Source organism: Tetranychus urticae, chromosome 3 (genome assembly GCF_039701765.1).
Source record: "Tetranychus urticae isolate SD_2017Ah chromosome 3, NJAU_TeUrti_SD_1.0, whole genome shotgun sequence".
NCBI classification, from domain to species: Eukaryota; Metazoa; Arthropoda; class Arachnida; order Trombidiformes; family Tetranychidae; genus Tetranychus; species Tetranychus urticae.
In genome coordinates this window covers 9,297,305-9,321,616 of record NC_142960.1, presented here as the reverse complement: position 1 = coordinate 9,321,616, position 24,312 = coordinate 9,297,305, and the positions used below count along the sequence as shown (strand labels likewise).

General features: G+C 33.5%; 7 protein-coding genes and 1 long non-coding RNA gene across 24 annotated transcripts; 1 reads left to right on the top strand and 7 right to left on the bottom strand.

The window, feature by feature from the left end:
• Positions 1 to 2,296: 2,296 nt before the first annotated feature.
• Positions 2,297 to 4,343, bottom strand: LOC107369323 (uncharacterized). Its single transcript, XM_015937287.3, has 11 exons — positions 4,248 to 4,343; positions 4,099 to 4,182; positions 3,963 to 4,031; positions 3,715 to 3,888; positions 3,567 to 3,641; positions 3,304 to 3,483; positions 3,142 to 3,228; positions 3,020 to 3,079; positions 2,881 to 2,955; positions 2,712 to 2,813; positions 2,297 to 2,645 (listed from the first exon to the last, which is right to left on the bottom strand). The coding sequence occupies exons 1-11, from the start codon at positions 4,285 to 4,287 to the stop codon at positions 2,539 to 2,541; spliced, it is 1,053 nt and encodes a 350-aa protein (XP_015792773.2). The 5' UTR covers positions 4,288 to 4,343; the 3' UTR covers positions 2,297 to 2,538.
• A 793-nt stretch (positions 4,344 to 5,136) lies between these two features.
• LOC107369375 (uncharacterized) lies at positions 5,137 to 10,621 on the top strand. Of its 16 annotated transcripts, none has more exons than XR_016200193.1 (7): positions 5,137 to 6,268; positions 6,332 to 6,562; positions 6,715 to 6,946; positions 7,446 to 7,695; positions 7,800 to 8,188; positions 8,248 to 8,706; positions 8,807 to 10,621. It is a non-coding gene; the product is annotated as an uncharacterized LOC107369375 (long non-coding RNA). The 16 variants fall into 16 exon arrangements; XR_016200197.1 differs by having other exon boundaries at positions 6,332 to 6,574; positions 7,800 to 8,168; XR_016200188.1 differs by having other exon boundaries at positions 7,800 to 8,706.
• LOC107369237 (integrator complex subunit 14-like) lies at positions 8,943 to 9,954 on the bottom strand. The gene is made up of 2 exons (XM_015937166.3): positions 9,842 to 9,954; positions 8,943 to 9,724 (listed from the first exon to the last, which is right to left on the bottom strand). The coding sequence occupies exons 1-2, from the start codon at positions 9,864 to 9,866 to the stop codon at positions 8,943 to 8,945; spliced, it is 807 nt and encodes a 268-aa protein (XP_015792652.1). The 5' UTR covers positions 9,867 to 9,954.
• Positions 10,622 to 13,136: 2,515 nt separating the features above from the next.
• LOC149093318 (astakine-like) lies at positions 13,137 to 15,688 on the bottom strand. Its single transcript, XM_089269713.1, has 3 exons — positions 15,408 to 15,688; positions 13,624 to 13,723; positions 13,137 to 13,391 (listed from the first exon to the last, which is right to left on the bottom strand). The coding sequence occupies exons 1-3, from the start codon at positions 15,450 to 15,452 to the stop codon at positions 13,183 to 13,185; spliced, it is 354 nt and encodes a 117-aa protein (XP_089125839.1). The 5' UTR covers positions 15,453 to 15,688; the 3' UTR covers positions 13,137 to 13,182.
• A 315-nt stretch (positions 15,689 to 16,003) lies between these two features.
• On the bottom strand, positions 16,004 to 18,080 carry LOC107369296 (integrator complex subunit 14). The gene is made up of 2 exons (XM_015937257.3): positions 17,340 to 18,080; positions 16,004 to 17,226 (listed from the first exon to the last, which is right to left on the bottom strand). The coding sequence occupies exons 1-2, from the start codon at positions 17,878 to 17,880 to the stop codon at positions 16,217 to 16,219; spliced, it is 1,551 nt and encodes a 516-aa protein (XP_015792743.1). The 5' UTR covers positions 17,881 to 18,080; the 3' UTR covers positions 16,004 to 16,216.
• Positions 18,081 to 18,215: 135 nt separating this feature from the next.
• LOC107369307 (uncharacterized) lies at positions 18,216 to 20,624 on the bottom strand. The gene is made up of 2 exons (XM_015937271.3): positions 20,187 to 20,624; positions 18,216 to 20,122 (listed from the first exon to the last, which is right to left on the bottom strand). The coding sequence occupies exons 1-2, from the start codon at positions 20,361 to 20,363 to the stop codon at positions 19,046 to 19,048; spliced, it is 1,254 nt and encodes a 417-aa protein (XP_015792757.1). The 5' UTR covers positions 20,364 to 20,624; the 3' UTR covers positions 18,216 to 19,045.
• Positions 20,625 to 20,974: 350 nt separating this feature from the next.
• LOC107369320 (DNA cross-link repair 1A protein-like) lies at positions 20,975 to 22,934 on the bottom strand. 2 transcript variants are annotated; one of them, XM_025162301.2, is made up of 4 exons: positions 22,371 to 22,851; positions 21,669 to 22,273; positions 21,465 to 21,600; positions 20,975 to 21,390 (listed from the first exon to the last, which is right to left on the bottom strand). In XM_025162301.2, the coding sequence occupies exons 2-4, from the start codon at positions 22,176 to 22,178 to the stop codon at positions 21,206 to 21,208; spliced, it is 831 nt and encodes a 276-aa protein (XP_025018069.2). In that variant the 5' UTR covers positions 22,179 to 22,273; positions 22,371 to 22,851; the 3' UTR covers positions 20,975 to 21,205. The 2 variants fall into 2 exon arrangements, with proteins under 2 accessions (XP_025018069.2, XP_015792770.2); XM_015937284.3 differs by having other exon boundaries at positions 21,669 to 22,934.
• Positions 22,935 to 22,996: 62 nt separating this feature from the next.
• On the bottom strand, positions 22,997 to 24,278 carry LOC107369368 (astakine). The gene is made up of 3 exons (XM_015937334.3): positions 24,155 to 24,278; positions 23,501 to 23,600; positions 22,997 to 23,256 (listed from the first exon to the last, which is right to left on the bottom strand). Exons 1-3 carry the CDS (start codon positions 24,197 to 24,199, stop codon positions 23,048 to 23,050), a joined length of 354 nt encoding a protein of 117 aa, XP_015792820.2. The 5' UTR covers positions 24,200 to 24,278; the 3' UTR covers positions 22,997 to 23,047.
• Positions 24,279 to 24,312: the final 34 nt, after the last annotated feature.

The window sequence follows — 24,312 nt, the reverse complement described above, 5'->3', positions numbered from 1 at the left end:
CACCTACCGATACATTCCATGACAACTCCAACACTCTCCTAAACAACCTACAAAACATTGACCTAAATTCAAGTATTCCAGTTGACAGCACTCTTCTTATCTTAAATGACCACATCCAAGTCACTGAAGATGATCTAATTAACCTGACTAAAAGACTCGCAAATCGGACCCCTGGACTCGACCATCTCTCACCAAACTCAATCATTCGTTTGATTGAATCAAGCAAAGGAATCATCACCAGATACTTTAACACTATCCTCAACAATTCCATCTTTCCCTGGCCGTGGAGACTGACCAAGGGTGTACTCATCCCCAAAGCAGACAACACTCGAGTCAGGCAAATTCAAGTCATCTCGACTCTTGGTAAGATTCTAGAAAAAATCATTCTTCAAGAAATCACCAATAAATATCCAGACAGCGAACTTAAACATCAACACGCTTACATCGCCAACAAAGGAATAAATACCTGTCTACTCGAAACCCTCAATTCCAACTCTGGTAAATCACTCACCTATTTTATTCAGACCGATGTCATCGGTGCATTCGACAATATTAATCACAAATCCTTCCTAATGGAACTCATGAGGGTCAAACCAGACATCAAACTGAAAAAGATCTTAGTCAGTTACCTCAAGGACAGATATTGTATCTTCCCCACATCCACTCAACTGAAAGCTCTAAAGATGGTCAATGGCGTTCCTCAGGGTTCCATTCTCGGACCTAAACTCTTTTCAATCGGTTTGCAACCAGTAATAAACAATCTTAGACATAAGCTTAACTTACTCCAGAGGGACAACGGAATCAGCATTGGCCTAGCTGTCTATGCTGATGACATCTTCTTAAGAATCGATATACAAAAAGGCGTCCAAACTAATCCTGAAATGACCCCTGACTGGACGAATTATATCTTTAACGTCCTTAATGACCTACTAACACCAATTAACCTATCAGTTTCTCCCCAAAAATCAGTCATTGTAGCCAACCAGAAAATAGCCTCCATACTAATCAACGCAGGATTCACCAATGTCACTGATAAAGCTGTGTTCTTAGGTCTTCCCATCTCCGCAAATATAGCGGACATGCATGTAGACACCGTCAGATTTATCAGCAACATTGAAAACAAAATATCCAAGAGTCAAATCAATCACAGAATCATAAAAGCACTTCCGACTGAGATATTCAGATTAATCTTACACTCATACATATACTCACACGCAATTACCCATGCACCTATCCTCATTCCAGCTCTCATAAACAACAGTACCTTCGGCCCAACTCTCAACAAACTAGCTAGTGAATTAACTAGGAAAAAATACAATATCAAGACACGAGATAGCCTACGCATAAGTCAGTCTCTAATCGGAATAACACCCCTTGACTTCAGTATATTTGAAGCAGGGATTAAACAATTGTTCAATGACATACCAATGCTCTGTGAAAGCAGACATTTTCGCAACATTTATCCATTTCTACCAACGGTTCGGTCTGACCAAATCTGGTGGGGCATAAATCCAATGGTAAAATGGTCCTCTCAACAGTACAAGCAAACATCTTGGAATAATTATCTCAGGACAAGACCAGAATTCAAATGGATTATGCCTAAATGGAACATCCTCGGATCAACCTTCACAATCAACGCCACAATTAGATTTATAATAGGAAGATACAATTTCTTAACAAAAGACAAAGACTGCTCGTGTGGCTCGAAAATTGCTGATAACATCCACTGGCTTTGTCATTGCCCGAAATACTCAGAAATAAGAAACTCTCTAAAAATTGGAAATAGCGAAATATCATCAATCATATTGAAAAAGCCCTATTGCTTCAAGAAACTCATTGACTCTATCATTCTCAACGAACTACCTTCAGTAAATCAAACTAGAATCCATCCTCTCAACCCCTAATTCCCCCAACCCTATCCCTTCCTCAATTCACTTTACATTAACTCACAGGAATCTCAATTGTATATAAATTTAAACTGTATGTAACTGGGTAAATCAACCCTGTAAGTCTTTCACTGGTGGCGCCTTAAAAGCTACCTAAACCCTCCCCAGATAAATTTGAAAATCAGAAACTTCTTGCAACTCTGTAATTCTGACCATTTGTTGGTCAACTTTTTTTCATGGTTTATAGCGAAAAAACTAATTTTTTTCAATTTAATTTAAGAATAAAATAATAATTTGATTTGTTTCATGAAATTTTAAATTGAGGCTTATCAGTTTGTTCATCTTCACTTCCAAAAAAATCACGTAAAAACTCGTTAAGTTATTTTTGAAAAAAGTTGAATATTTTGAAATTTGCAATTTAAATTGATACGGTTCTGTTTTATTTATTCATTCAGAGGGCAAATGGATGAGGAAATTACAGGAAGATGCTGATTACAGAATTTTTATTGATACTACATTTGACAGATAAATTATCAGAGGTATTTGATGCTGGATCAATTACAAATGAAAATTGTGTAAAACATTTCACTGAATTGAATTGTACTGAAGAAAGATGCTAAGAAGCTATGAAAACTGTTAACTATCTCGTTGTTTAATCGGATTCAGTGGAGGATTCAGCTTCGGCGTCATCATTTGAGAATTGGTTGAAGAATCGTTCAAAAGATTGCTTGAAGTTTTCGAAAGCATTTTGACTGAACTCTGTAACGAAAAGAAATTATTTCATTAGATTTCAGTTTCTTATTGGTAATGTCGTTGATATCTTACTTTCAAAGTTGTCAAAAATGTCTCGCTTGGAAACGGTCTTTTCAGTTGAATCTTCACCATTGTTGAAGTGGCTGGAGATGGATTGGAAGAATGGGTTTCCCTCTGTTCAATAGTGAAACCAATAAAGTTAGATTTACTCAAAATTGATTCCATTTGCTGAATTACTTACTGAACAAATCGTCAAGAGCTTGCTTGATGTTTTTGAAAGCTTCTTGGGCCTTGGTTTGGGCTAATTCATTGAACTCTATACAAAAAAAGAAAAATTTTGTTAGTAAGTAAATTGACTAAGCGTAATAATTAGAGCTTACTTTCGATGGTTTCTTGGATATCTCGCTTTGAAACAACCTTTTCAGCATCGGTTTGATCATCTGCACATGAAAACAGTTTATGGTTAATTTAATTCCAGGACTTTTTGATTATTAATACTTACGAGCAAATTGAGCCTTGAATTGTTCGAGGAACTCGAAGAGCTTAGCAAGACCTTGTTCAGCGTTTTGTTTGGCAGAATCGACGAACTCTGAAAAGAATAATTTGTGATATTAGGTTTTAAGTTGATATTGATGGTAAAAAAGTCATCTATCGAGTGACTTACTCTTGAGGTCTTCAGCAACATCTCGCTTTCGTCGACCTTGTCCGGTAGCCATATCGGCAAGAACCTTCAAGAAATCTTGAGCAAACTTGGCTGGGTCACTGAGGTCATTGATGAGAACGAGTGGGTTGGTGGCTCGCTTTTCAACAACGACTGGAGCTTCAGTTGATTCACTGGATTGGGCTAGTTATAAGAGATATTTTAAATTAATTATCATGTTTGAACACAATATCCTCTGCATTGTTTATTAATGGTGAATAACTTACGTTTCAATTGTTCAAAGAGGTCAAAGAGCTTCTTAAGAGCTTCTTCAGCGTTCTTTTTGGCTTCATCGGAGAACTCTGATAGAAACAAAGAGCGAGAAGAAAGGTTAAAATCGTGATATTAAAGGAAAAGATCTGATGAGCCACTTACTTTGGAGATTTTCAAAAATATCTCGCTTTCGTCGGCCTTGTCCAGTAGCCATATCAGCAAGAACCTTCAAGAAATCTTGAGCAAACTTAGCTGGGTCACTGAGATCATTGATGAGCACAAGTGGGTTGGTGGCTCGCTTAGATACACTGACTGTAGCTTCAGCAGATGAGTTCTCTGAAATGAATAAAAAACAAAACCATTAAATTTTTGTATGCTTTCATGTTATAATCTTTAGTCTAATAACTCACTGTTTCCGAAAGCGCTGAGTAAGTTTTTGAGGGCTTCTTGGACCTTCTCATTGAAAGTTTGGCCGAATTCTGAAAGATTTATAAAGAAGATATATCGTTATTTAACTAGCTCAGGTTAATAAAGCTAGATACTTACGTTCAAAAGCGTGGAAAGCATTTTGAGTGTTGTTCTGGATATCATCGAGGAAGCTTCGCTTGTTCAATGAACTAGCAGAGGCAGCTGTAAGGAATAGATGGAAAGGGTTAGAAATGATATTTGATACAAGACTTTGAGTTATATCTTACCTCCAATGAAGCAGAGAGCCAAGACAATGGTGAAACGCATTTTGATTTGGTTGAGGATGAGAATTCCGTTCGATGAACAATTCTAAACTGGATTATTCCAATGAATGATTATTTCGATGGAAAAGCGACTCTTTTTATACAAATTTTCGTTTGCTTCGAAAGGCTACATTTTTTGTGTTGAATATTGTCTGATTGACATATTTTTTCCATTTACCAGGCGTTCATGTGCTGAACGATTGAAATGTCAATCAATTTTATAATCCTTGAAAACAACAGTTTCGATCCCAGGATCATGATGCAACTTTGAGATTAAATTAGCCGTTGACATTTTGATACCAAATCCAAACAGATTGTGTTAACCATAATTCCTATGTGGCAATTAAGCTATAAGCTCTTCATTTAGTTTTTACATTTGAAAGCTTTTGAGGGTAAAGTCAAATTTCCAGCGCCAAATCAGTACACAGATGGACATTGAGTTTTTTAAGATGCAACTCGCTTTCGTGTCATTTTTTGTTGCATTTAACCAGGCTTGAGCTAACCAATCACCATTGTTTAATTTTGATTGATTTGAAAAAATAGCTCGCAAAGATGTTACAATTAAATCCAGCTCTGGAAGAATCCCAATGTGACATTGAGTCTTGGTACATTTGTGCCTTGAAATCTCACTTTGAATGGAATGCTTAGTCACAGATTTTGCTCAAGTAAACCGAGATCAAATGACGTCAAAAAACCGTTGGACTTGTGACTCTGCTGTGAAAAGTCTTGGTCAGGAGACAATGATTATGGCATCTCCACCAGTTATTAGTCAATGACTATGAGCAAAGGTCATGGATAACACTAGAACACTTGAATAACCCTTTGCATGAATAATTCCGATCCTGGATTAAATTTTGAAAAAAGACCAATTTTTATGCTGAACAATTAAATTGTCGGTTTATTTAAGGGAAATAAGCTCTCAAGAACATTACAATTTTTTTCATTTAACAAAGCTGGACAACATTAACCGCTTATAAATACGGTTTTCATATGAGTTTCTAGTTGAAATGAGATAGGCATTTTAAAGATTTTACAAGAATTAATGATGAACAAAATCAGATTTACAGCAATTATTATAAGAGTCAGAGATTAACTTATAAGAATAAGAGGTAGAAATAATAGTGATAGTGATTATCAGCTGCATTCCACGAATTATAATTTACAAGAAAATCTCACTTCAGAGTACAAAATTAAAACTGGATCAAGTTAGGAACATGAAAATGAAAAGCAGAAGGTAAAGTATGCAAAGAAACAATAGAAACTATATGAAAAACACAAGTCCATTAAAAGGTAATTTTAACGGTACTGGATGAAAGTTTCCTGAGTGGTCACTTCAACCTTAGTCGTTCGAGTACAGACAACCATACCAGACTGGTTTCCTCTTGGCGCTTGTCCTCTGGAAACAACACTTCTAGAGGTAGATTGCTGAGCTCTTGGAGGTCCTTGAATCTCTCGGACATAACCGCTATAGTAGGTCTTCTTTGGAGGCATGTTAAAGAGTAATAGTTTTCTGATTAAAATCAAAAAAACACTTAAGAGAAAGGAAACTGAATTGAACAAAATTAATTAACACTGAACGACAGGGCACTCAACAAAGCGAGAGGGTTAATGTTGCAGCCTCGCAAATCGTTTGGCGATTTTACTTTTAAACTTTCCGTTTCCAGGGTTTCTAATTGGACAAGTGAAATTGAAAAATAAATGACTGCCATCTATTATTTAAATAATCCTTCAAAATTTAAATTGCACAATTGCATCATAAGTCAATCTTTTAACCGTTAAAATCATTGAAGTTTAAAGTTCATTTGTTTGCTTCCAAACGATAGGTTTGAGTTGTGTTTTAATGTCTTTTGTTTATTTATTAAAGCTTATCGATTCTACCATCAACGATATGTTTAAGTGTTTATTAACAGAGTATTTTAAAATAATGTTAATTGACCATCAGCTTTACTGGTAATAATGCTAAAAATATCATCTTTACTTATCAGGTAATATTTTCCTTCAGTCTGCTATGTAATGCATTTGAATAAGTGTAATCTATTCTATTTCAGAAATTCAATCCTGGTGTCAAGACAACATTTAGGAGATTTTTAAAGATGAATGCATTAAGCAGTATTACTCGATTGGGTCCAGGTTATCGAAAGCAGTTTGGTTTTACTCGATTGCTTTACGTGTTCTCAAAATATCGATGATCTTGGCAAACCTAACAATTTGGTCTCAAGTCTATTACTACATGTAGCTTTCATAGGATCAAATATTTAATTCATACAACTGGCACAAAGGTGCATGAAAAGGTCAACTGTTGATTCTTGGAAAGTTTGTGTTAGAATCTAGAGAATGCGAGAAGATTGATACTTCTCATAATCAACAGAGGAGTTTTTGTTAATAATCTAGCATTAATAATATGTTTTTCTCGTTTCGCAAACCACTACAGAGATTGGAATACGTTTAATAATAATTGTGCATGGAGAGAAGCAGGTTACCAAAGAGCCAAAGACGTTAATTATAACCAGATGCTGGACCAGGTTAAATATCTAAAGCGAAAGTCAAGGCAAAAGTGCATTATAAAGCCCAAATGTGTCTGATAATTAGCAATCAAAACAATTGCCGTTGCATAAAAAACGATCATACAAGCATAAAAAGGAATGGGATCAATAAATAAATGAGTAAATTGTCACCAATATCATTGAGCTAATTCAAATTTACACCGAAAGAGAAAAGGAAAGAAAAAAAGAAAGAAAGAAGCATGAAAAAGCTGAAGCAATAGCAGAAATCAGCTAACAAAAACAGCTAATCCAGTGCCAGCAGCAGCAGAAGTTTAGGTTAGATGATGATGATGATGGTGATCAACACAACAGCAACATCAACATGAACACACATCAAGTCATTTTCATCTCTCTTTCATCTTTCTTCTCTCACTTCTCTTTCTCCATCTTCTCTTTCTTTTCTTGCTCCTGTGGACACTCGAGCAGATGTTAAACTCTGCAACATCTTAAACTCGAATGATCTCCATCAAGGCCATTTTAAGCTTAAGGAGCGTTCAATCCAGCTATACATATATTCATGGTTACACTTATCCACACTTCTAAAGCACAATTCTGATCGGTCCCTGGCTATTCTTCATTAACATCTAACCTAAAAAATTTTCACCTTTTATTTGAGCAGAAATTTCATATTTTAAATATTGCCAAGTCAATTGTGAAAGATGTTTCAACCGTCTAAATGTAATTAAAACGGAATAGCAGTTAAAGGCATTGGATAATTAGAGTTGACAAAGATGGAAAAACATTGTCAAAGATGCAAAGCAAAGACTAAGGCTACGCAAGACCTAACAAAGCTGACCATATGATATGAAGAAGTTTAAACCAACAAAGGTCATTTTCAACGAAACATTAGACTTGTTTCTTTTAAAAAGGTTTGTAACACGCGTCTGTCGCGTGCACATTAAGACCTTATGCACGTTCCTTCATCTTTTGACCTTTTCTTTTCTTTTCTTTCTCTTCTTCATCTTCTTGTTAGGTTTCTTGAACCATTTAAACTTAAGACCATATGACCATAAAGACGGCACAAGAAATAAAGGAGAAGGAGTTTGCCAGTCAACAGAATAAGCAATGCAAGGAAAAGTTACCTTTTTTTCAATCTTCATCTTGCTTCTTCTCCCCTCCTAGGCCTTAAACAGAGACGACCGACATCTGGATAGCCACCCCACTCTTGCTCCTTCTGTTTTTATCTTCTCTTTCTTTCTTTCTATTTTCTGCCTCTTTTATCTTCTTCTTATCTTCCGTCTTCTATCTTTCCCTCTCCGTCTCTCTCCTTAGGATCTGCTTTTGGCGTATTATTTCGCTTTCAGATGTGTTGTACTCAACCTACCATCAACATCATACATTTGTGCGTCTTCATTTTTACCCGTAATTAGTTCAAATGGTTCAAATGTCTTGCAAAAAGTTTTCAAATCTTTCTCTTGCAGAAATGAAAGTGTTTATCAAAGGATTTCGTTCATGTGCCAATGAAACTATCAACTATTTGATTGAGGATGAAGGATTATCTCCCGAAGATCCGGTGGTTGTTAATATTCGTGAACACCTTAAAGTACAGGAAAAAATGTACCTATTCCAATGGATTGAAGCATCTATTCAAGAGGCTAAAAAGCAACGTCCACCGAAAGATAAAAAATTCAAATCAACTAACAGTAGCAAAAAGAGATTGAAACGTCTAAAAAGTGAATTGTGAAAAAAGTGAACGCATTTCATTACCTTTCTTGTCATTCAACAGCTATTGTCATCAATCAATTTTAATCGTGTTACATTTACCATGTTACTGTTGTGCATATTATATAATATCATCAATTTCAATGAAACAACTTTGCTTTTACTGTAAAATTGTGTGTTAATTTCAATAGTTTTGGAGTTTCTTCATCAGTAAACTTGTAAGTTTTTTATTCAATCAGCGTCATTTTTGCATTCATCTTCATAATTAAATAATCATTATCACAATAATCTTATTTCTTTTCTTTCTAAACCTTACAGGATTTTCTCTAGAATCTTTTACTGACCACATTGCATAAGCTAATTTGTATACGAACTAGTCCATAAAGTAAAATAAATGTATCATTTAGTAGAACCCAAGTTACAAGGGTAGCTTTTCGAAGTCTGTTTCATCTTTTCAACAGTTTGGTGTCATTTCAGGTAATTTTTTAGCCAATCGTAAAACTTTTTGAATATCAGATTGAAGGTTTGATTGTTTAATCCAAACAACACACGATGAAGAATAACTTTTACGTTCATTGCTTTTACTAGGCTCTTGAACTGCTCCTTTTACACTTAACTGAGGTAAACCTAACATTGATAAATTACCAAGCCAAGAGACACAATCTGTTCCAGCATTGAATGTTGAAAACATTAAACTTGATTTCTTTTTACTGTCAGCCCAAGAGTAGATCATACCATACCAATTAGGTGCAAGTTTACATATGGCAACCATTCCTTCGACTTTAAGAGCTCCATGAAGTAATACACATAAAGATGGTTGTTTGCTTTCATCGGTTAGTATTGAATTAAGAGCTTCTTCCATGTCAAAAGTTGTTGAAGCATTTAAATCAAAATTTGCGCTATCTTTAAATGTTAGGATTGAATGGAATCGTTGTAATTCATCCTTAGTCAAAGGAGTACTGAAGATCAAATGGCGACTATGAACCGGTGGACTTGAGACTTCGTTGATATTCATGAATCCACAAATGGTTATATCACTAGATGGTTGAATATTGATTATCTCAAAATCATTATTTTGAACATATCCTTCTAAAGTTGGGAATAACATGATTGGACCACTCAAACTTCCACAATGAAGTCTTCCACGATAGGGAGTGTAATTAGATTCAGCCAAATCTTGAAAAATCTTTTTTATACAGTTCATTGACATTGTTTCTGGCATCCAAAGATGATTACCTAAAAAAAGTAATATGAAAAAAAAATATTGTTCAGTATGACACCTTGAAATTTTTATGATTGTAAAAGTTTTCCACCAGAAATGGGGAAAACTAACCTACGTTTAATGCTACTTACTTGTGTCATCCTTAGATTCTGGCATTACTGTCTCCAATATCTTTTTAAAATAAGAAACAGTATGTTGAGCAAAAGGTTATCAAATACTTCATCCGATAAATTGAGAGCAGTGCGAATATTGTCATAATCACGAGTGAACGACAAGCTGCGTTCCCAAAGTGACGAGTATAACATGAGCGAAATCAATTCTAGTCTGCAGTTAATCGAAATATAATTTAAGTGAAGATCTAAACCATGGCCAGGCGTTGTATCGATTGTACATCGTTAATGTCCTGAAGATTTAGACATGGATTCAGATACCAATAACCAATGTTGGTTTACCATAACCAATAAACCAAAGTAATGATGAATGTTTATCCTGTGATGAACCCAATTTTCTTAAGAGGTATAATCTGGTTTGATTGAAAAACCATAATAAAATATACAATTTTATCTGCATTGCTGTTAGCTGAAACTTTCAACAAAATAGTGACCACCTATTGTCCATGAAAACTTGTACATTGTTTAAACACTCCTAAACTTCAATCATCATGGATTTGGATTTGACCATTTAACTTGGTCCATCATACATTTGTAAAGACCAAAGTACAAAAAAATTGTATATCTTCAGGTTATAGTAAGCGAAATTGAACTTGAATTCAATTATTTGAGATGCATTCAATGGTGCGATAAATCTGATTTTCAACCCCGATAAATTACTCTAATATTTCATCTTTTGTAAATATCAGCATCTTCAAAGTTATTTATTTAATAAACGCCGATTTTCATGAAAATTTTAAATCATCGTTTTGTAAATCCATTAATAAACCAATAAATCAAAATTTTAAATACAACTTCAGTAATGAAACTGCCTTTTATTTTTTTACACAAAATATTGTTTCAAAGACATTCATTTTTGTGATCTTGAAATGTTGAGCCTTATTACACCAACTAATGGATGTATCAATAGTTGATATTGATATACGGCCTGGCTATTAATTAGATTACCAGATAATTGGATCTTTAATTATGTGTATTACAATTACTCAATGTAATTAATACTCTATTAACGAGGAGCATAAAGATGGATGTCACATATTGATGATGGACTTTAACCACTAATGAGCCTTATTAACAAATGATAGACTCAAGTCTTATGCAGTGGTTCGTTAGAGGCGCAAAAGGATGTAAATATCTTCGAGCCTCAAGAGGTCAACCTTACTTCCGTCCAGATTCATAAGACAGAGAAAGAGAGAGTTAGGTTAGTCCTTCCGACCGGGAAATAAGTCAATGAAGAGGAGAAAAAATGAGATGAAGAAAATAGTTGAAGATTGAAGAGAGGAAGTCAAGAAAGAGGATATCTCTCTTCATCCTAACTAGACTGTCGTTTGTCTCTTGCATTTTCAAGAAAGCAAGAAGAGGACGAAGATGTGATGACGAAGAAGATGAAGGATAGATCACGGAAAGAGGGGAAGAGCCCATAGCCTCATATTGTACTATTTGGCCCTTTTTGTAAGGTTACCTTCCGGAAGACCTAACCTTTCTTAAAGATATTCCTGTTTTTTCCTTGTAGCTACATATAAACCAATGCATAAAAGGAGGAAGTAGATCAAAGAAAATTTTAAGGTGTAATTCGGAAATTATTAGTTCACCCATTTTAATATTAAAGAAGAGGCCAAAATAAGATAGGCTTGGTTTCAGTAGCAGGTAAATACACCGATATGTACAACACCAATGTAGTCCTGAGTTGGTTTAGGTTGAGACGCTGGTTGCCTTTAATTAAGTTGAATATAATCTTTAATGAAATCTATTGTTTGGAATCAGTCCGATATGTTTGAGATTTCTGTTGACTAAAAGGTGAATCAATTTTTGGGCAGCCAAAACTGGGAATAATTAGCTGCCAAAACAACAGTAAGTCCAACTTTTGGTTTGAAATAATCTTTGAGTTAAATGGATGTGATGAAAACCGGGAATGTTTCAGCGATCAAGGTTAATAGGAATTACATTTAGATGCTGGCTATGATGTGATTATGATGAATTTAGATAGACCAAAATTGGAGGAAACAAAATCTTGAAAGGTTATGCGAGGAAAGATGAAGGTTAGGAGGGAAAAGAGGATAAGCTTGTAGAGACATAGTTGGGGTTCGCAGCGCGAAATGGTTCGTACAAAGCATTATTGTATTAAAATGTTGCGGGATAAAAACACTTTCATTTTCTCTTTCTCCTTGATCTCTCTTTTGTACAGGAAACAGAGTCAAAAGATGATAGAGAGAATCACAATGGAAAAGTGGGCAAAAAAGGAAGTTATTATGATAGCACTAATAAAGTAATGGAGATGTATGGATTAATGGATGCATCGAGAAATAATTGTTGACATCATTGCTGAGTTCCATAAATATTGACATTGTTCACATTCAAAACAATCCGAATCAAGTGAAAGTACCGTTTTACAAAAAGGGCTCCAGACTTTGAAGAAATGTCCTTTTTATCTTTGTAAAATTTGAATTTAACAAAGTTAATAATAATTGAATTTTTCATTGCAAAGAGCTAATTCTGGTTGAAGTCAGCGTTTGATTGATTTATTTTAGCAATACTTAAAAGTATTCTAGAACTACATTCGCATCTAATAGGCATCGGTATATACAGCATCTGCCTCCGCAGCTCAAACATGATGCTTCTTTTTCTTTCTTCATATGGATATTGTTGGTATGTTTCCACGAGGTTACGGAGAAGCTATAATAGATAAGTTCCAATTTAGAGTTTTCATAACAACAGAAAATGATGATTAACGATAATACTTACATTAGTAATCATACATTGATCACACTTTGAACACTTATTATCAGAAAGGACGCCAAATAAAGCGACATAAAGCCAAAAAATACAAATGGCAGAAATAAAAAGAATAAAGGTAAACATGATGATAAAAAAACATATTTTTAGAACCTAGAAGTAAATAAGTTAATCTAAAATGATTTACATTGAATTTTAACAATTGACAAGCAATGGGATAGTCATTTCGGACCAAAACAAAAAAGAGCAAATGATGCAATCCTCAATGTGGATAAGTGTGCACTGATTGGACAATGCATTTAGTGATCATTCAAAGCGCCTTTTTCAATAGTTGAGTCAGCTTGATTGATTAACAAACATTCTGTTGGTTACGTTAAATATTTGTGCAGACAAGTCCATGTAATAATTTGCGCTGAATATTAATCTTTATAAAATTGAGCCTAAGTGGTTCTGAATCTGTTAATAAAACAAAAAGCATTCAATTCAAAACATCTTTGGAGCAATAAACAAAACTAAATTAGAATCGAGATGAAATTTATCTTTATGTATAACTTGAATTTTACGAAAAGTTAATAATAATTGAATCTTTCAAATTTGCAAATATTTTGTTCACAAGTGAGAGGTTGTTTACATGGACAAAAGTTCCGATGAACATTGGTGTAAGTCTCTGATCCATATGGATAATGAAGTGTCATATTTTCTGGTTCATTGTCTGGATAACACCAATCGTTAATCCTACCCATTGGTTTACACATTGGAACACTGAATCTGGCAAAACCTTAAAAATAACATAAATAAATTATTATTAATCATTGAAATATCTTTTTCTTTGTAGGATAAAATGGTAAAAATATTGATGAATATGGGAAACACCATTGAAAGACACCAACGTTTAAACACAAAAAGACATACATTGTAATTAGTAGGTATCAATTTAAACTGTTGAGGATGGTTTCATTGATGGACTGAATCATCATAAGAATAACCTTGATAAAAGACTGTTTACTTACCAATAGCGCAACATTCACCCCGTCTACAATCATCTGATGATTGACATGGTTTGGGTGAATTTAAGGCAAAAAAGTTCCAAGTTCGTCCTGAGACAGTAACCTAAATTAAGAGCAACCAAAATGGTCACACATAAGATACCAGATATTTCAGTTAGAAATACGGTAAGGCTTTACTTTTACGGACAAAGGCGTGAACACTAAAACATATGATTTTTTGGTTAGGTAAGTTAGATCAAGGGGCTGTTGGTTGGTCGGTCAGGTTAGGTTAGGTTCGGTTAGGTTAGGTTTGGTAAGGTTGGGGTGGGCTTAGGTCGGCCTGGGGCCTTAATTAGCTTCATTTAATTCAATTGTTCATAAAGAGCGCTTTTAAAAGACGTCTACCATTGGATGATTTTTAAAGTTCACGCCTTTGTCCGTAAAAGTAAAGCCTTACCAGAAATACAAATTTTCATAAGAACACAGTTAATTTTTTCTCGTTAATAAATTTTGTTGTTAATCATGAGCTAAATGTTGAATAAGATTGTAAAACTTTTGATAATTTGTGTGTAAAACAAAACAAAACATTAAGACAAGACTAAAATTAATGTTGTGGACAAGGTCAGATTGTGTGATGGGATTATTTGAACAAAGGAACAATAATATTAGACTTGGGAAAATCCTTTCACTTATTTCATGACTATCATCATCGCTATAATTACAATATGCTCATCACTGTAGTACATGAGATCATAGTAGATATAAAATATTGAGAGTTATTATCTAGAAGACAGCTAAACATTATTGTTGATTTTTCAAGGTTCATCAATTTATTATGATATTATGACTACTAATGTTTTGGACTTATTTTTCAAGACACAATTGAGACAGTTAGACTAGACTTACAGGCATTATGCAACTGACAAGTCCACCTTTATTTCAACGGTTAAGTGGGGTCTGTAAGTCTAGCCTAACTGACTCAATTAAGTTTTGAAACATTAGTCAAAACAGTAGTCATATTCACTTACGGTATGCAATTTAATAGCTTTCGAGCCAACAACCAGCTATCTAATTATCTAATAATCTGTGATTTGATAATATTTCACAAAGTTCGTTTCTGTTTACCAATATTTTGACTGTAGATTAGAGTCCATTTTTGAGTTTAATGTTATTTTGGCTATTTTTGGCCTCTTTCACCTAACAACTGAAACTATTAAGGGAAATTTTCATTTTTTAATCTTGGAGAGCGTAAAATACATGTATTTAAATCAAAGGATAAGCATTCAATGACTTAATGCACAGTATTGTTCACTAAATATGAGAAATTTCGAGTCTCGTAAGTTTTGATACAGCCGCTCAAGATCTGTAAAACATTTTTACGTCTTTACTGATATTTATTTCTTTTGACTTTGGTTAAAGGTTTCTACACTGATATTACATTTAGCTTCAAAAAATAAAATAAACTTTCTGTAATCAATGTTAGCGGAAAGGAGTTCGACTTTTTTTCCGTCACATCCACCACTTTTTGCATCAAATTGTCCACCCGACCCCATTCACCAAATATTAATAATCCAACACTTTCCAAATTCAATTCTTGGCAATAGGAAAGTTCATACTGACCATAGACAAAAAGTGGTTACAGTTTGGTACATTTGGTGAGCTTAGGGGATTAAAGTGGACAACGCAGTGGAAAAAAATAGTAGATATGATGGGAAAAAGTCGATTCCCTGAAAATATCGGAAAAGTTTCCGCTGCATATCATATGTTATTGAGAAGTCACAAATAAACAAGAGTTACAGACAACTTACCATTAAAAATAAGAGCAAAACAAAACGTATTCCAAAATGATCCATAATAAAAACCTATTATATTTAAGCCAAACAGTTGATTGTCATAGATTAAGACACAATATTTAGATAATGTTGATGTTGAACTTTAAAGTCTTTAAATTGAAGATAAACTTGTTGTTGAATATCGCATGTGCTAAATGATTTTAACTGAAGAAGCTTCAAGGACTGACTGCTCATAGCCTGGTAAGTTAACTCTCTCCGTTCCTCTCTTCCTTCCTTACAATATTTTATTCATTGTTGTTCATGATAATCACAGCTATCTTTTGTTTTTCTGTTCTCACAGGATCTTCGGGAAAGCGGGAATTCACCCACAGTTTACTTGATACATTAACGATAGATCCTTAAGTAGGAGAAATGCATTCAACACGATTTTTTCTGCCTACTTATTTTCATGAGTATTTATAATATCCTTCATGATTTATCCAATTGGTATGACGAAAATATTGCATGGAAAATGGAAAAATAAGTTAAAAATAATACTTACATTTTGTTGATAAAATTGAAAGTATTACGATGAAAATTCCGTAAAATTTTAAAAAGAGACAAATAGCTCATGTAAGCGAATGAGAAAGTTTTATATGGTCTTTGCATATTTACAATTTTATCTTTGAACAAAAAATAATATTTATGAAATATAAGAAATATTGATACATTGTTTTTCTGGAAAAGAGGAGATTTAACTTGAATGGTTGAAAAAAGCCAATAATTTTACAAGATGATGAAGATCAACAAACTAAACCAACTGAAAAAATTTAAGCCTTTTTGATTTAGTTTGATGTGAACCTTGTTTTCATTGGGGTTATCACTGAATCGTAAGAACTTGGTTCCTTATTTGCTCTAAGTGCTTGTGAAGCATGGGTTAATTGTAAAGCAGCTTCAGGATTAGATCCACCAGGTAATAATGTACACTCTCTTTCAAGAATAGCTGCCATACCGTCAATTATTTCATAGAAACCAGTTACAAGGGCAGCTTTTCTAAATCTATTTAGCTCTTTATAAAAGTTTGGTGTCTTTTCAGGTAATTTTTTAGCCAATCGTAAAACTTTTTGAATATCAGATTGAAGGTTTGATTGTTTAATCCAAACAACACACGATGAAGAATAACTTTTACGTTCATTGCTTTTACTAGGCTCTTGAACTGCTCCTTTTACACTTAACTGAGGTAAACCTAACATTGATAAATTACCAAGCCAAGAGACACAATCTGTTCCAGCATTGAATGTTGAAAACATTAAACTTGATTTCTTTTTACTGTCAGCCCAAGAGTAGATCATACCATACCAATTAGGTGCAAGTTTACATATGGCAACCATTCCTTCGACTTTAAGAGCTCCATGAAGTAATACACATAAAGATGGTTGTTTGCTTTCATCGGTTAGTATTGAATTAAGAGCTTCTTCCATGTCAAAAGTTGTTGAAGCATTTAAATCAAAATTTGCGCTATCTTTAAATGTTAGGATTGAATGGAATCGTTGTAATTCATCCTTAGTCAAAGGAGTACTGAAGATCAAATGGCGACTATGAACCGGTGGACTTGAGACTTCGTTGATATTCATGAATCCACAAATGGTTATATCACTAGATGGTTGAATATTGATTATCTCAAAATCATTATTTTGAACATATCCTTCTAAAGTTGGGAATAACATGATTGGACCACTCAAACTTCCACAATGAAGTCTTCCACGATAGGGAGTGTAATTAGATTCAGCCAAATCTTGAAAAATCTTTTTTATACAGTTCATTGACATTGTTTCTGGCATCCAAAGATGATTACCTAAAAAATTAATATGAAAAAAATATTGTTTAGCATGAAACCTTGAAATTTTTATGATTAAAAAGTTTTCCACCAGAAATGGGGAAAACTAATCTACATCTAATGCTACTTACTTATGTCATTCTTAGATTCTGGCATTACTGTTTCCAATATCTTTTTGAAATAAGAAACAGCATGTTGAGCGAAAGGTTCGCTTGGTGAACATAAACTAACAATATGAAGTTTAGCAGGAAAATTGAATTTGAACAAGCATTTCTCAAAGTTTTCAGCTTCTGAGTAGGATGATATGCCTGGACTACCATCAGTTACTAGTAAAATGTTGCAAGGTACATTACTACCCCATTCTTCATGAACTAATTCTTGGACTCCTCTGAGAGCGTTTATGGTATTTGTTTTATCAAACACTTCATCCGATAAATTGAGAGCAGCGCGAATATTGTCATAATCACGAGTGAACGACAAGCTGCGTTCCCAAAGTGACGAGTATAACATGAGCGAAATCAATTCTAGTCTGCAGTTATTCGAAATATAATCTAACAGAAGATTTAAACCTTGTACGGCTAGATTTTTCAACGATTGTACTTCATTAGTGTCCTGAAGAACGACAGTTTTAGACATGGATAAAGAAACATCAAGTAGAATAATTGTTGGCATGTTGGTCCAGATTCTTTTACCATAACCAATGAATCAAAAAGAAGAAGCTTTGCACGATTGACACAAGTAATGATGATTTTTTATCCTGTGATGAATCCAATTTACTCAGGCTTAATAAGAGGTATAATCTGGATTTATTAATAAACCATAATAAAACTAGATGATTTTGTTTTTCTTGCCGTAGCAAGTAATTAAGCTGAAAATTGTTTACAAAATGGTAACCAACACTTCTGGCGACACAAGGCGGCTTCATTCATGTGTACTTGCACATGCTTCAAAAGTTAAAGCGCCAGGATTTGAAAAGAAAAAATAAAAATTAAGAGACAATTTAAAAATTAAGCAAAACAAAAAGCAATTGTTTATTCAAATGAAATTGACTCTTTATAATCAGTAATGAACAAAAACAAAGCTTACACTCAAACAAGAGAAAGTGACTCTCTTGATTAACTTCAGCGATACATCAAAAACCTAATCTTTTTGAAACTGATAAATAATGACTTCACATGATTAATCAATTAGAAAAAAATTTACTTCAAAGATTGATTTAAGAGTGATAATAGAAGAGAATTAACAAAGGATGGTGCTCAGCATTTATAAAATATTTTAGGATGCTAAATATATTTTACATTTGCTGATTGATAAATATTTTTATGACTATATCATGAAGATTACAATATGAATGCAATGATTTTGTTTTTGTTGACCAAATTTGAAGAATTGAGGAAATCGCTGTGATTTTAATCCATCATGCCTAGTATTAGTTGATTCCATCTGAATTGACACATGCCACGAAACAGATTCGTTTGTCCTTAAATTAATACCAATGAGGATTGAGGTAACAAAATTCTGAGTCATTTAGTGCAGCACGGTCGGTCACTGAGTAGAGATTCTTAGAAATAGTATTTGGTGAACAAAATTTTCTTCGATGCGCTGGTAATAGATTACAGGCATTCTTTAAATTTTAAAGTAGGAACATATGAAAATATATTCGACATCCTAATTGAGTTTACGATTGGTGTTGATATTATTATAAGATTGGACATATACATATGGATCAGATGAATGAATAACAGGAATGTGGCCAATATGACAATATGAAATCAAAAATTGACAAGTTGAAAGTACCAAGTAAAAAATGGTGAAAATCTTTATGAACAATTGCGCTTCACACTTCCAGTTCCACCTGATCAATTAGATAGTCTAAGACTTCTTGAACAACTTCATTGATTTCGTCTTCTTCAAGATCGACCATCTGCGTTTCCTCTTGGTCACTTTCAGCTGTAATCTCATCGATAACTACAAACTCGGATTCACTATCAGATAAGTCAATCGGGATAGGAGATCTTGTAGGTCTTCGCTCTTTGGGGTTTTTATCAGAAACTTTCATAAAAAGGTCAATATCAATTTGAGAAAATAAATTGTAAAGTGGCCATGTTTCTTTCTCAATTTGCGAGTCTCGACTAGAAATCTGCACATATTTTGTGAGTAGCTCATGAAAACGCTTTTGCCAGCGGAAAGCGGTCATCCGACTATTAGGTGAATTATAATCAGCCATATCATCACTGATAGTTTTCCATGCAGCAACTCGAGGAGGCTTTCTAAATGAGCTGAGGCGATTAACAACTGACATGATTAAATTGAAATCTTCTTCTAAACGTGAACACTCAGATTTTGAATGATGTCTTGGATCCTTATTTCCTCTATAATCCTTCTTGCAAGAATCAAAACCAGATTTAAGATTATGTAAGACTTTGGCAAATAGTTTACAATCAATTTTGTGGTGGAAAGCTTTGAAAAAGGGCCACATCTCTTGTACTTTATCTTCAGTCAATCGCTTATATTTCCTCAAAACATATTGATATTGAGAAAGGAGGCCAAAGAACATGGTCATGCACTGTTCAGGTTTGAAATTACGATTCCTAGCAATGGCCAATTCTTCAGAAACAGAGACCCAGAATTTTTCTTTCATTCTGAGATTTTCCTCTAAAACATGGTTGGATTTTCTTCTTCTGTTGCGGTTTGGTGTACTGATGAAGTCCATGTGAAGCTGGCAGACAATATTGACAAGTTGGGTTTTGTCATCTAAATCTTTAACTATCAGTACTTCATCCTCTATATAATCAGTACCATTTAAGGAGGTTGTTAAGTCTATTTCTAAGCTTCTGGCCCTTAGTTTAGCCTTGTCGACTATTTCAGTCTCATCATCCACTGGTACATACTCTTGAAAACGATGATCAAATATCTGAATGGGAAAAGCAAAAATTGAAATTAAATATACAAGCAAAACTAATAGAAAAACAACTTACCTCTATTATGTATTTATTTTTATTTAATAGATCTAAATCTTTAAGTTCTTCGTGAATCTCGGTAAGAAGTCTGTGTAAGCAGTTCAAATCAATCTTCTTTTCCCCGTTTTTCTGCTTTAAATCAATTTTATAGTTGATACCATCAACATTCAATAGACAGCTGGGTGTTAGATCCATTTCACCTTAATTCGGTGGTTTTTGAATTTTTGAAGACTTTAGAAGAATCACAATCACCGCATAGAAAACTTGATTAAACAATACAATTGAGGAAGGGATTGAATGCAAAAAGTGTATGGGAAATGCAAAAATAGATTCAGAATAGATCCGTGCACAGTTAGATTGAGAACCGATCTGATCGATTTAACAGTAAACGATTAAATTCGATTCATTATCAGAGAGGTTTTGATAACAAGTTTAAAATAGCCTAAGCGACTTAGCCTTATCATATGAAACAAGTTACAGTATTTCGGTGAGCTTCTGTAACCAAGTAACAGTTTACTTAAAAGAGGGAAAATCAAAATCTTTTGCGATTTTTTCACCTTTATAATATTATAATATCTTAAATTATTTTAATTGCCACCACGATTGATGATTTTCTAATTCTGATTAAGTCAAAAAAACCTAAACTTTAAACTTTGGAATGATAAATTTGAACCTATTATTTCTCATAATAAATCTAAGCCCTAAATATTTGATAAGCTGAAATCGGAGTGCTGTAATTCAGCGGATTTTTAGCAGATACTCGACTGCAGAATACTTGCAATCAATATTCAATTGAGAATTTAGAGTCAAGGTAAAGTAAAGATTTTAATTGATTGACTAAAAAATTTAGTAGCCAAATTTAATTGCACAAATTTCAGAGACTATATAAGTCTGAGTCCGAAATTTGAATCAGCTCAGACCATAATTTAATTAAGACAAGCACATTGTAGCTAGAAATTGATTAATTGAGGTAGACTCAAGTAAAGTTTAAGATCATTGATAAAGAATATAATAAAATGATTGCCATTGAACAATAATCAAGCTGAACTCTGTTGGTCGCCATTTTGCAGATAAGTTGACTTCCATTGGGCTATACTTCTGAGCATCATTACTCGAAATTTGGAATCAGAGTGAAAGACAGTCGGCGTGATCATCCGAGGCTTGAAAAATTTAATGAATCTTTCCAACTCTGAGTAGCTTGAGTGTTCACTGTATGGAATCCCTGGAAAAAGGATAAGAAATGAAACAAACTTTTGATTAGAATGATACATTAGAGATTATACACTAATCACTTACCGTAGATGTACACATTATCTTGTATTGCTGGAACGATTGCAGAGGATGAGTCTTCATAGTTTTGCCAACCTGAAGGTTTGAAAGCTAATATTGAAGCAAATCGATCGCGACAGCCTCTAAGATAACCTCGCAGAAACTGATAAAGATAAGAACAAATTGGGTTGGCTAAATTTTCAAGAATTTAAAGAATAAAATTACACAAACCTCATGGTTAATATCTGTCATGGGTAAAACGTGAATTTGAGCTTCATCCTTATCTAAAACCAAATGTTGTTGGATAACGGGATCATTCATGCTGAGAAGTACTTGCAACTTCGATGATGGGACCCAAAGGTTCATGCACAAAGTTTCACATAAACATTTGAAAACTTTTTCCTTGCCGATTGTGTAAGCACCACAAACAATTAATAGCTTGGGTTCCTTGGCAAGATACTCAAGAGTTAAATCAATGACCATTTGAAGAGTCTCTCCTTGTTTTGGAAAGTTATAATCGGGGTGACAATAAGTTGTATCCAAGTAAATATGATCTATTGGTTTCTCAGTAAGAAAATTGTTTTTCTCCATTTCAGGGGAGGCCCGGAAATCTCCTGTGTGCAGTATACGTTTACCATCAGGTAAAATAAATAGAAACATCACTGAGCCAGGACAATGAAATGCGTCAATCAGAACAACTGTAACTCCATCGATTACAATAGGTTGATGAATATCAACCATGATAACATGGTTTGTCTTGACTCCGATTCGATCAACAATCAACCTTCCAGTAATGGGTGATGTTAAAATATTACCAGTAAAATTAGCATTCAAACCTATATAGTGGTCATAATGAAAGTGTGATAGTAAATAATAGGTGATTTCTGGCGATTCCTTGTAGTTGAAAGCATCGATAGCAAACCTGGTACCCACAATTTTCTTGTAATAGGGAATTTGTTTCAATGATGACGAGCTTTCTCCATCGGTTTCCATATTTACCGCATGTCTTTCAAAATTCGAGCACTAATTAGACCATCACATCTATAGAAGAGTCGAATACAAAAATATACACCAATTTATAAGTATAAACATTTTGGTTAATCAAGATCATTTACATGTTTCCAAAGAATATCAATAAGTATCATAAATATAGGTAAACATGATGATAAAAAAGCGTCTTTTGAGAATCTAGACGTAAATAAGTTAATCTAAAATGATTTACATTGAATTTTCACAATTGACAAGCAATGGGATAATCATTTCGGACCAAAACAAAAAAGAGCAAATGATGCAATCCTCAGTGTGGATAAGTGTGCACTGATTGGACAATGCATTTAGTGATCATTCAAAGCGCCTTTTTCAATAGTTGAGCCAGCTTGATTGATTAACAAACATTCCGTTGGTTACGATAACTATTTGTGCGGACAAGTCCATGTAATAATTTGCGCTGAATATTAATCTTAATAAAATTGAGCCTAAGTGGTTCTGAATCTGTTAATAAAACAAAAAGCATTCAAAACTACGCCATCTTTGGAGCAATAAAGAAAACTAAATTAGAATCAAGATGAAATTTATCTTTATGTATACATGTAATTTGAATTTAACAAAAGTTAATAATAATTGAATCTTTCAAATTTACAAATATTATGTTCACAAGTGAGAGGTTGTTTACATGGACAAAAGTTCCGATGAACATTGGTGTAAGTCTCTGATCCATATGGATAATGAAGTGTCATATTTTCTGGTTCATTGTCTGGATAACACCAATCGTTAATCCTACCCATTGGTTTACACATTGGAACACTGAATCTGGCAAAACCTAAAAAATAACAAATAAATTATTATTAATCATTGAAATATCTTTTTCTTTGTAGGATAAAATGGTTAAAATATTGATAAATATGGAAGCAATAATATGGGAAACACCATTGAAAGACACCAACGTTTAAACATAAAAAGACATACATTGTAATTAGTAGATATCAATTTAAACTGTTGAGGATGGTTTCATTGATGGACTGAATCATCATAAGAATAACCTTGATAAAAGACTGTTTACTTACCAATAGCGCAACATTCACCCCGTCTACAATCATCTGATGATTGACATGGTTTGGGTGAATTTAAGGCAAAAAAGTTCCAAGTTCGTCCTGAGACAGTAACCTAAATTAAGAGCAACCAAAATGGTCACACATAAGATACCAGATATTTCAGTTAGAAATACAAATTTTCATAAGAACACAGTTAATTTTTTCTCGTTAATAAATTTTGTTGTTAATCATGAGCTAAATGTTGAATAAGATTGTAAAACTTTTGATAATTTGTGTGTAAAACAAAACGAAACATTAAGACAAGACTAAAATTAATGTTGTGGACAAGGTCAGATTGTGTGATGGGATTATTTGAACAAAGGAACAATAATATTAGACTTGGGAAAATCCTTTCACTTATTTCATGACTATCATCATCGCTATAATTACAATATGCTCATCACTGTAGTACATGAGATCGCCAAGCTATTCAAACTTCAGCCTTCTATTTCAGATAAAAACATAAATCTGACATAAACCGAGATTACCAAAATTTTACAACATTATGCATAAAATAGAAATGAAAAAAATGTTGAATCGATATTGAATTCAACAAAAAAGCTAAAAATTAGCTACGATTCAGTTCAAAAAATTACATAAAATTACTAATCAAAATAGCATACTTACCATAAGCGCAAAAATAATGATGAATTTGGTTGAATAACAAAGCATCTTCTGAACACGTTAGCAATGTAAAGTTACTGTTTCTGTGTAATGTTACTTTCACTAAATCAAAATCAAGGGTTAAACAACGATTTACACTGAAGTTTAATTTTGAATGGTTT